This window comes from Tasmannia lanceolata, unplaced genomic scaffold, assembly GCF_043159265.1.
Source record: "Tasmannia lanceolata isolate RefF3 unplaced genomic scaffold, GAP_Taslan_0.1 ptg000003l, whole genome shotgun sequence".
NCBI lineage: Eukaryota > Viridiplantae > Streptophyta > Magnoliopsida > Canellales > Winteraceae > Tasmannia > Tasmannia lanceolata.
Window position 1 is genome coordinate 39,420,977 of NW_027518680.1, and position 12,136 is coordinate 39,433,112.

The following is a 12,136-nucleotide window of genomic DNA, read 5'->3' on the forward strand; positions in this document are numbered from 1 at the left end:
ATTCACCCCCTAATTTTAAAAATGGATTTTACAGCCCACACTATAGGATGATCCAAACCGTCCATTTGATGGGCCACAATGTAAATAGGTTGTGCCCAAAAAATATTTCCATAGGATTATCCTAGCCATCCGATCTATAGAGGTTTGTTCATATGGAGTTTCTCTATAGATCGGAGGGCTAGGATGTTCCTATGAAAATGATTTTTGGGGCACAACCTATTTACACTGTGGCCCATCAAATGGACGGTTTGGATCATCCTATGGTATGGCTGTCCAGTCCATTTTGAAAAATAGGGGTGAATAAATAGTATTACTTCTGATAAACTAGGTTTGAGGAGAGGGTATTTCTGTCATTTGGATTAGCAATAAGACTCAGTCAAACCCAAAAAGGACGACTAGTATGCGTTTCCACATGCCCACGCGGTTATCAAATGGAACCTTTCCGCCACAGTAGTCAACAACGGTGCCAAATTTCTCTGAAATCGTTCCTACCACAACTTACACGTGTCATCATCCCAATGGCTACACTCAATCCACCCAACACCGAACCTTCCCATCGTGTAGCTCGCCTCTATAAAGAGTACTGTGTTCTTCTCTTTACCCCCAACAATTACTCCTTCATTTCCGTTCAATCCAAAACACACACAGAGAGAGAGAGAGAGAGAGAGAGAGAGAGAGGGGCGATCTGTGAACACAGAGAAAGCTATATCAAGAAAAGAAGAGAGATATGGCTTTCTTGAAGGGTTTGATTGGGTGTGTACTTGTTATATCTGCTCTGCTTCATTGCACAGCAGCTCAGACGAGACATGTTGTAGGAGGACAAAGTCTAGGGTGGACTGTCCCTCCTGGGGGAGCTGCGACCTACACCACTTGGGCTGCCAGTCAGACGTTCATGGTGGGCGATACTCTAGGTAAGATATTTGAGTTATTTTTTACTTTATCTTCATCATCTCTGTTATCTCCACATGTTTTGAGCATAGGTTTTTTTTTTTTTTTTTCTTCTTCTTTTTTGTTAATATAAATTTAAGGATCTGTTATAGATCCTATTTATAGCACTTTCAAAGGATGTCATATTGGTTTTATTGGATCTTAATAAGAACTATTTTGTGAACCCATCTTGTTTTTCATTTTTAGGCATTAGACACCATTTGTTCTTTCTTTTAAAATTCTGAAAACTCGAAAATATTTAATACTTTGTTCAATTTTTTTAGTCCCATATGAAAAATATAACTGAATCTTTCTTTTCTTTGTATGATTCAGAAATGGACTGAGATATCCATTTCATGTCAAAACAGATCCTTTATTTATACATCGGATCCTTTACTTTAGGAAGGCCTTTTTTAGACAGATAACCCGTTTCTCTGCTTATGTTTCGGATTTTAAAAAATGGCATTTTGCTAGACTTCGGGTTTGTTCAGATTTATAGACAATGATTTTGTTGATGCTCTTTATTCTCGGCGTTGTATTTGTTCTGTCCATGGTTTCTTCACCTATCTGGACCAAAGACAGAGCTATAAGCACCAAGTCTAAGAGATGAGACTTTCTGGGTTAGGGTTTGTTTGGAGGAGCACAAGATTATTGGGAAAACCATTCTTTATCACCATGTCTTACCCATAAACCCCGATTTTAATCAGTGGAATATTTTCTAGGGTCCATTTAGACTTGAATCAGACTTGATTATGGCAATATTGCATAAGATCCCTCTTCTTCTCTATTCTTCATTCCTAAGTGATCTATATTAAGTGAAGATCAAGATAGAGAATAAATATAAGAAACGAAAATTATCTTAATTTTAAGCCTGTTTAGATATTAGACCATGAAAATTTCTTCTGATACAATCATTTAGAAAAACGACTGATCTGGGTGAATGTTTTCAATTTGCAGTTTTCAATTTTGTCACTGGGACCCACGACGTGACCCAAGTGTCGAGGGCAAACTACGATGCCTGCAATGGCACAAGCCCCATCTCACGTATAACAACCGGCCCGGCAAGCGTTGTTATCAACTCAACCGGCGACCACTACTACATCTGCACATTCACCGGGCACTGTCCTGCCGGCCAGAAGGTAACCATTAATGTTACCGCCACTGCCCCTTCATCCCCACCCGTTGCAGCTCCGACTCCCACACCAAGTTCCCCCACTGTCCCTTCATCCCCACCCGTGGCAAGTCCAACTCCCTCACCAAGTTCTGCCCCTGTTCCTTCATCCCCACCCATGGCAGGTGCAACACCCTCACCAAGTTCTAACCCTGCCCCTTCATCCCCTCCTGTATCTGGACCACCTTCGCCACCAGGATCTGCCCCTACCCCTTCATCCACACCAGCATCTGAACCACCGCCATCAGTTTCTGGCAATCCCCCATCGTCCCCAACTCCCGGAAGTTCAACGCCACCACCTCCACCAAGTTCTGCCTCTTCGCTCGCTGCGGGATTCAGAGTTGCAGGCCTGCCTATCGTCGTCGTCTCTGCCATCACCTTCTTCCTTTAGAAAAGTTTATGGTGTGACTACTGGTTTTCTTTCAAGTTCTATCTTTTTGTGTACTTTTCTTAAGAGAAACATACAGGTGATTCATTGATGTTTCCCAGTGTTATGAAACAATAACGGTTATTTGTAATAGACTATGAGTTTAAGAAATAGATCATTCTTGTAGGCTTTTTATGTTTCCCAAGGTTCGACACGCAGAATAAATAGTTGGTTATTCTGGATTATGCTTCTTTTATCAAGATAGAAGCTGAATCCGAATCACGAAGGCAAATAGGCACTCCTAAAGGGCATGAAAGTATGCAATCCTCAAGACATCATAAATAACTAAAACACAACTAATGCAAGCATTTAGATAACTCAAATTTAAGCAAATGTGTCTCAAAACAAAAAAAGATTTGTTTTTGTTCTTTCTCAACTCAATTAAGCCTTTGTCCCAAACTAGTTGGGTCGGCTAATGAATCCTTTAGAAAATTTTCATGAAGAAGGTGAAAAAATCTACCCGGATCAAATTGACCAAGTCTAATCATGACATTTATTTATTTTTCTTTAAAAATAAGATTTGAGCAAACGTTAACACATTTCTCTTCTAAATAAAAGAATTGGATCACATACCCAATAGAGCAAGAGAAAGCTCAATGCGAACAGCGATCCTCTATGAACATCGTCTTGTCATCAAGGAGAGAATCCTTTGTAATCCAAGTGCAGAATTGAAATGCCTATGCATGATAATATGTTGCATCAGGTCAAGTATGACATCCTGGAGCACTCAAAAGGTGCTGAAGTCTGTGATTGCTGAAATCAGAGTCAGTTGAGGTTATCTCAGTATCATTAACCCAATCATTCATGTCCCTCACTCATATAACCCAAACGTTATGGCACAAGATAAAGAAACTTTTGTTCCAATCATCCATAAAATAGCACAAATCCACAAATCATGTCAGGTTGCAAGCAACCAGTCGGCGGCAACAAGGTGAGTTCATTCTCTAGATGGGTTCTAAGATGATAGTGCATCCCTCCTTTATTAATATAGTACAAAATCCTTCTTTTTTAGTGGGTTATAGTACTAACTCTTGGGTAGAAACAGTGAGGAAAGACTTGATAGCTAGGAACATAACAGAGAACATGACCTTGGATAGGATAGGATGGAAAAAAATGATCCACGTAGAAGAACCCAAGTAGAGCCAGGATTAGAGCCGGATAGATTCCTTTCAGATTCTTCATGAAATTTTTCTAAAGGATTCATTTAGCCGACCCCAGCCAATTTAGGACAAGGGTTTGTTGAGTTGAGTTATAGTACTAAATCTTATACTTGCACATTTTAGCCATTTGTCCAGTTGCCAGCAGGGTGAGTTCATTCACCTAAGATGGGTTCTAAGAAGATAGTGCATCCCTCCTTTACTAATTATGTACAAAATCTTACACTTGCACATTTTAGCCATTTGTCATAATTCAACAAATTGATTTGTTTTGTTAGACCAGAATGCAATATGCTACCTTATGGTCCATTTGAGTGTTCAACCCAATTTCATTTTTGGTGCAATTCATATGTAAAGTGGCTCTGACTTGAAAGGCCATGCGTGACATGAATTGCTAGGGTGAGAGCCTTGGAAGAAGCTGCACTACCTTACATTGGGGGAGGGATGACTACAAAACAACTCCCGGTCCAACAAGGTAGGCTGATGCAGGCTCTTCTGGTATAGACCATCCATGTAAACATTGCTTATAAATCTTCTCCTCTCCTTTATTTTAACAGTAAAATATGTAACTAATAAATCTTCGTTTAATTATTTTTAGAGAACAAATTTTATTAATAAAAGTAACAGCTTAAATACAAGCAATGGAGAGAAGACATTCCCAACAGTAACCACAGCAGCAAAAATCCAGACAGCACTAACCACCTCGCTAACACTAACAGCAATCCCACTACCACTTAAAGGCAACTATTTTTATTTATTTTTGAAATGCTAACTTAATTAATTCTCAACTGAAATTACAACTGATTGTAATTCCGTACCGGAGACAAGATGCTGCCCGACACTGCCACAATACCTGAAGCCCCAAAAATTACAAAAGCTAAGCCCAGCCCAGCCAAACGGCTACAAGACAAAGTGCATCTTTGGCTAGGTTATTTGCTTCCCCATTGGCAGAGCACAGCATGTGGGAGAATTGAGGGTTGATGATCCTATAACAAACACAAATTTCGGCAATAATGCTTGACTATTTCCAAGGGCCAGGAGTCGAATTACTGGCCCAAGCTAAAACATTGGAGGAGTCTCCCTCCACTACCAAGGGGATGGAGAGATGTGCCACAAACCAGTTAAAGGCCACTAATCTCCACTGCTTCCCTTTCCACTCCCACTTTCGCTAACTTGTCAGCTTGATCATAGACTGACCTCTTCACATGAGAGAACACCGGGCACAAATTCGAACAAAGATAGCTAATTTCTGAGATAATGTGGGCCGATTTCGAAGGACAAAGTGCCACCTTACTCCTAGCATATGGTCAAACACGCACTTTCTTTGCTTTAACATGATGCTTGCCAGAGACCTTTGACTGGGAGGGGGCATGCAACAGGCTGGACGACACAGCAGCTTTAAGGAGCGGCAGAGATTCTTTAGAATCAAGAAGAGCGAAAAATTTGCCATACCGTCTTTTGAATGGACGGTTTTGATTACAGAACCAGTGCAAGGTACTGAAGATGATGATCTGATGGATGAAGAGCCAGTCACCATCAAATTCTTCCTACGCCAGGTTGTGCTATGCATACACTGATAATTTTCTCCAATTTGGCCCCATTTATATCGCCCCTATAGGCTTGGATAAAGGTCTCTTGGGCTCTTTCCATGGACATGGGGTAGTAGTAATCTTTTCCTGCGATCCTCTAACCCCTTCGAATGGTTTGCATAACTGCTTTTGTTTGGTGTATTCTGCTGGAATCTGCATCTCCTCCCAAAATTCACTGCAGACACCGATTGAGAACAATCTTCCTCACAAAATGTCTCACTGAAAACCGTAAGAATGCCCATTCTGGTGATAGGACATTTGCTCTGGCATATTCCTTACTTTTACCATCTTCAACTGCCAACTCTGTTTCTATGACTAGGCCAAAAACCTTCTCTAAAGCTTTGATTGTGGACTACGTCCATACGTGAAATGGGATGCCAAAGAATCTGATACATATCGCTGTTGACCCCTTCTTCATGGCTGTGTTCCGTGGAAGTAGCGCTTCCAGTTTGTTCCTAGAGCTGGGCCACCCAATCTTCTAATCCTTGTAGCAGTTGCATCATAATCCAGCAAGAAAAGTACTTCATTCCTGGTGATCCTTTTCTGCTCTTTGGTAGTTTCACATTCCAGGTTTGCTCTGCCCAGCCGTGCATTCATTCGATAGACTAGATCTCATCACATACTCTTCTGATGAGGATATATTTCAACAGCTCTACCTGATCATCGATCTCCCCTTCCAGAACACCACCAACTGTTATTGACTCTGAATACAGAGTTTCGACTCCCTTCCAAATGTCCTTGGATGATTGAAGATACATCATAGGTCCGGTGACCTTGGGTTCCATGCTATTCCAAAGAAGAGTCTTGATCACCGCGTCTTCCTATCTCCACATGCTATAGGATTTATCTTCACTATCAGGGGGATCACTTTAGATATATTCAACGTTTCCTTGGGCAAAAAAGGTTTCAACAGTCATTCTCCATGGTGGATAATTGGAGCCATTCGCCATTGAACTTTAATGGATGTCACCTGAATGTTTTGAATCTCGATAGAGGGGGAAACAAAAGAGGCAGCCATACATGGACATATCTCACAAAATCACAAATCAAGATTTAGACAAACATAAGGAGAAATGGAAGACACGAGGATTTCCGTCCAACAGACGAAGGTAAAGCAGAAGAAAAGACAATGTTCTACTTATTGGAAGCATAAGAACCCTAACACCACAATAACAACCAGCACTATTTCCCCTGGAAGAGGATCCGAAAATTTATCGGGCCATTGAAAAGATTGGGGAATAGGAAAAAAACTCAGTCTAGAGATGGGCGGCAGATGAACGGATGGTGGGCGCAAGGACGGCGGACGGTGGGCACAAGGGCAACGGGCGAGAGTGCACGGCAAGCAGGGGGAGGGGGCCGTAGCAGTGGCTGGCGGAGGATGGGTGCAAGGGGGGCAAGGGCGGAAGCGGTGGGGAACCCTAGGGTTCTTTTTCCTTTTCTTAGGAGAAAAGTTGCACAATAACCATAGGGCTCTGATACCATGTTGAATGAGAGATCAAAAGAAGAGAGAAGTGAGAGAATAGAGAAGGAGAAAAGTGAGATAGAGTTAATCGAGCCCTCTCAAAAATATGATATATATATATATATATATATATATATATATATATATATATATATATCGGAAAAGTGTTGCCACTCGGTCTTGTAGCTAAGCTTATCTACTCGGTTGGGTTAAATATAGTGGGGGCCCACATTGTGTGGGTGATCCAAACCATTCATTTGAAAGTCCCTTACCTAGATAGGGTGTCCACAAAAAATCAGACCCATAGGATGATCCTAACCCATCCAACATCCATTTTTCCCTCCACTGTTGGATGGGTTAGGATCATCCTATGGGTCTGATTTTTTGTGGACACCCTATCTGGGTAAGGGACTTTCAAATGAATGGTTTGGATCACCCAAACAATGTGGGCCCCCACTGTATTTAACCCGACCGAGTAGATAAGCTTCGCTACAAGACCGAGTGGCAACACTTTTCCGATATATATATATATATATATATATATATATATATATATATATATATATATATATATATATATATGTGTGTGTGTGTGTGGGGGGGGGGGGGGGGAAGATGTTTCTGAGCGGCTCCTCATATAAGCTTATATGAGGTGACGGCTAGAAACACGTGGGCCTACATTTTTGGGGTGATCCAAACCATTCATTTGATAGGCCCTGACATAGATAGGGTGTGCCCAAAAAATCAGCAGCATAGGATCATCCCAACCCTTCGAACTGTGGAGGTGAAAAATGGAAAAAATTGGGCAAATTTATAACTGCCCATTTTCACCTCCCAGTTCAAAGGGTTGGAATGATCCTATGGAGCTGATTTTTTGGGCATACCCTATCTATGTCAGGGCCTATCAAAGGAATAGTTTGGATCACCCCAAAAATGTGGGCCCATCGTGTTTCTAGCCGTCACCTCATATAAGCTTATATGAGGGGCCACTCATACTCACTTTTCCCTATATATATATATATATATATATATATATATATATATATATATATATATATATTGTTGAAAGATGTAGAGAAAATAGAGAAAGTAAAGAGTGAGAGAAAAGATTGAGTTAGGGTTCTCCCCCTCACTCATGTAATATAAATAATAAAGAGTGAAGTACAAAGACAAGTATGCCCTTGGACATTACAATAAAGACCTAAAGACCCGTTAACACTCCCCCTCAAGCTGGAATGTAGATATCTAACATTCCTAGCTTGTTACAATTATCAACTAACTTAGCTCTACTTAGAGGCTTCGTGAACATGTCTGCTAATTGATCTTTAGATCTGGTAAACACGGGAGATATGTAGCCTCGCTGAATCAAATCTCTAATGAAATGACAATCCACTTCAATATGTTTGGTCCTCTCATGGAAGACTGGATTCGTGGCAATGTAAATGGCGGATTTGTTGTCACAGTATAACTGAGCTGGAGAAGAAGAAGGAGGAGGAAATCCAATCTCTGAAAGTAAGGAACGTAGCCACATGAGTTCCCCACTCGTATGAGACATAGCTCTATATTCTGCCTCGGCACTGGATTTAGACACGACATCTTACTTCTTACTTCTCCATGAAACAAGATTACCTCCAATAAAGGTGCAATATCCTGTAGTAGACCGCCTATCAGCCGGAGATCCTGCCCAGTCTGCATCAGTGTATCCTTCAATTCTCTGGTGCCCATGCCTCTAAAATAACAACCCTTTACCTGGCGAACTCTTCAGATATCTCAATATCTGAAGTACAGCAGCCCGGTGTGAAGTGCGAGGTAAGCTCATATGCTGGCTAACAGCGCTAACTGCAAAGGTAATATCTGGACGTGTAACAGTAAGATAAATGAGCTTACCAACTAACCGTCTGTATCGCCCTGGATCTTCTAACAGGACTCCCTCCTCAGGGAGTAATTTCATATTCTGGTCCATAGGAGTTGAGGCAGGCTTGACTCCCAAACAACCTGTCTCATCAAGAAGATCCAGAACATACTTCCTCTGTGAGAGGTAGATACCCCTAGTCGAATAGGCAACCTCAATGCCCAGGAAATACCGAAGACGACCCAAATCCTTAGTAGAGAACTCTGTCTGAAGGAAGGATTTGAGCCTCTGAATGCCACCTGTATCGCTACCAGTGATAATGATATCATCGACATATACTATCAAAAGAACACAACCAGCCTGAGACTGAAAACTGAAGACGGAGTGATCAACTGCGCACTGCTTCATGCTAAAGCGAATAAGTGTAGCACTGAACTTCCCAAACCAGGCTCTCGGAGATTGTTTGAGACCATAAATGGATTTCCTCAAACGGCAAACAAGAGAAGATCTCTCCCCCTGAGCAACATATCCAGGAGGTTGCTCCATATAGACCTCTTCCTCCAAATCACCATGAAGAAAGGCATTCTTTACATCCAACTGATGAAGATGCCAGCCATGATTCACAGCAAGGGATAGTAGGACACGGACAAAAGGAATTTTTGCAACTGGTGAAAAAGTCTCGCCATAATCAATCCCATATGTCTGCGTGTACCCTTTAGCAACAAGTCGAGCCTTAAGGCGCTCAACTGTGCCATCAGGAAGGTGCTTGACTGCATAAACCCAGCGACAACCAACGGGGCGAGCACCATATGGTAGAGGGACCAAATCCCATGTCTGATTGGCCTGAAGGGCCTGCATCTCAAGATCCATAGCCGCCCGCCAGCCTTGATGATCAAGTGCCTCCTGTAGAGTCTTAGGTAGAGAAATAGAGGACAAAGACGAAACAAAACTACGAAAGGTGAGAAAGTCATAAGACACAAAAGAGGAAATTGGATAAGCAGTGCTGCGAGACCGAGTGCGAGAGGAATGAGAGAGTCTGAATGTACCTCAGAAGTGGAGATCTCCGGCTGAGATGATGATGGCTCTGGAGGGGCTGAATGAGCAACAGATTTGGTCCGACTCTGATATTGCTTCAATGGTGGAGGTAGAGGGACTACACAAGGCGCTGACGTCGGCATAACAGTAGAATCAACTGTAGGGGAGGAACTGGACACCGGAGGTGTAGAAACAGGGATGGGATCAGGAAGAACCGGAAGAGGAAGAACAGGAGTATGCAAGGAATCCTCCTGAAGTGTAGAGGGGGAGGGATCCAACGAGATGGATGGACTAAAAAATGACTGAGTCTCAAAGAATGTAACATCCGCCGAGACGAAGGATCGTCGCAGGTGAGGGCTGTAACAACGATAACCCTTTGGGGTCCGAGAGTAACCTAGAAAGATACACCGTTGGGCCCGAGGATCCAACTTATCTAATCCTGACCCAAGAACGTGGACAAAACAGAGACAGCCAAAAACTCGAGGTGTAAGAGGGAAAGGGTCAGAGGTAGGACGGAGAATCGAGAACGGAGAGGTGCCACCAAGGACCGAAGAGGGAAGCCTATTCGCCAGGTAGCATGCTGTGAGTACAGCATCAGCCCAATAGGTCTTAGGGACCCGCATCTGAAAGAGCAGTGTCAGGGCCCCATCTAACAAGGAGCGAAGCTTCCTCTCAGCCACTCCATTCTGCTGAGAGGTATGAGCACATGAGGACTGATGAAGAATGCCTCGTGAAGAGAGGAATTCCTAAAAACCATTTGAGTAAGAGAAATATTCCTTAGCATTGTCAGTGCGAAGACATTGGATAACACATGAGAATTGATTACTAATTTCAGCATAGAAATCACGAAACACAAAAAAAACTTTAGAACGATCTTTTATTAAATAAGTCCATGTCATACGTGAATAGTCATCAATAAAGGCCACAAAATAGCGAAATCCAAATAAAGAGGTAGTCCTCGCAGGACCCCATACATCAGAATGAACAAGAGCAAAAGGGTGTGAAGCCCGACTAATAGTCCTAGAGGGAAATGGCACACGATGAGGCTTCCCAAGTTCATAGGCCTCACACTGAAAAGACCTAACAGATGAAGAAGGAACGAAGGAAATCCTGCGTAAACGCTCCATAGACGGGTGACCTAGACGGCAGTGCCACTGGTATGCATCGACTGAGCCATGTAGAATCGGAAGAGACGGAGTGCAGTCGAGACGATAAAGGCCATCCACCTCACGACCCTAGCCAATCGTCCTCCCAGTCGAGAGATCCTGAAAAAGACTATGAAGGAAAAAATGAGATAGAACAATGAAGATGCTTTGTTAATTGACTAACAGAAAGTAAACTGAAAGGTGACTTGGGGACACAGAGCACAAATGATAATGTAATGCCTGGTGAAGGGGAACAACTACCAACACCAGTGATAGGAGAGGTACTCCCATCAGCAAGAGTAATAGAACTTGAAACAACATGATGAAAATCATGTAAAGATGACTGGATACCTGTCATGTGATGAGATGCTCCCGAATCAATAATCCGGGAGCTAGAACTAGAGAGGAACGAAGCAGGAGAACTACCTGGCTGAACAAGACCAGCAGTAGGAGGGCGGCTGGCAGACCTGAAACGCTGTAGCTCATCATGGTCAGCACGAGAGACGACCATCGGATCGGTCAGAGTAGCCAGTGGTGTCTGTGAGGGGCTGTTAATAAGAGCAAGCGAATCTGGAAGGGCAAGATGTGCAGTACGGCCCTCACGAGGATATGGAGTGTGACGCAGCTCAGGATGGAGATCAAAGCATGTCTCGTGATAGTGACCCTCACGCCTACAATGAGTACAATAGGGCCGAGCTCGACCTCCACGGCCACCCTCTCGGCCGCCGCCATGTCCGCCTCGGCTAGTATCGCGACCACGACCACGACCAAAAATGCCTCCTCGTCAGGAAGGGCGGTCAGCGGCTCCATAAGCAGCAGTAGTCGAGACATCCACGGGAGTAAGAACAGTAATGCCAAGTGCACACTGCTGAGCTCGTAAAAATACCTCCTGAAGAGTGGGTACAGTACCAGACCCAAGGATGTGCTGTCCAAGATGAGTGAACTCTGGTCCAAGACCCTCAAGGAAATGAACAACACGGAGCTGATCCCCCTGTCTGGCTGCCGTGGTAAGATCAGTCGTGAGAGGCATAAGAGCATCTAGCTGCTGGCAATAGGAGACAAACTGTCTGTAGTAATCATGGACTGTAGAATCACCCCATCCAGCGCGAATAAGTGTCACAGAGACGAGCGACATTCCCCTCACCAAAATATAATGCCGCAGTGTGCTCCCATACCTTTTTGGCAGTAGGGAGATCCATCATGGTGCTAGCAATGGCAGGGGTCATACTCTGCCATAGAAGTGTACGAACAAGGGCATCATCTACATCCCAATCATCAAAGGTAGGGTCAGTCTCAGGAGGGGGATCACGACGAATAATAGAAATCTTTCGTCGGGCTTTCAGATATGTCTCCACAGCAATCTTCCAAGTC

At 43.3% G+C, this 12,136-nt stretch overlaps 1 protein-coding gene and 1 long non-coding RNA gene across 3 annotated transcripts in view; one reads left to right on the forward strand and one right to left on the reverse strand.

Annotated features, from left to right (window-relative positions):
• The first annotated feature begins 594 nt into the window (after positions 1-594).
• Positions 595-2,665, forward strand: LOC143854479 (early nodulin-like protein 11). Its single transcript, XM_077364482.1, has 2 exons — positions 595-911; positions 1,885-2,665. Exons 1-2 carry the CDS (start codon positions 728-730, stop codon positions 2,487-2,489), a joined length of 789 nt encoding a protein of 262 aa, XP_077220597.1. The 5' UTR covers positions 595-727; the 3' UTR covers positions 2,490-2,665.
• A 157-nt stretch (positions 2,666-2,822) lies between these two features.
• LOC143854489 (uncharacterized) overlaps positions 2,823-12,136 on the reverse strand; it is a 40,869-nt gene continuing 31,555 nt past the window's right edge. For both annotated transcript variants that reach the window (XR_013237536.1, XR_013237532.1), the window contains one exon: positions 2,823-3,278. This is a non-coding gene — a long non-coding RNA (uncharacterized LOC143854489). The remainder of the gene's footprint in view (positions 3,279-12,136) is intronic.

Excerpts from the sequence above, each read along its gene's own strand:
- LOC143854479 (XM_077364482.1), top strand. The coding sequence starts at position 728 with ATGGCTTTCTTGAAGGGTTTGATTGGGTGTGTACTTGTTATATCTGCT. Across the intron at positions 912-1,884 it reads CATGGTGGGCGATACTCTAG|TTTTCAATTTTGTCACTGGG; the intron begins GTAAGATATTTG and ends TTCAATTTGCAG.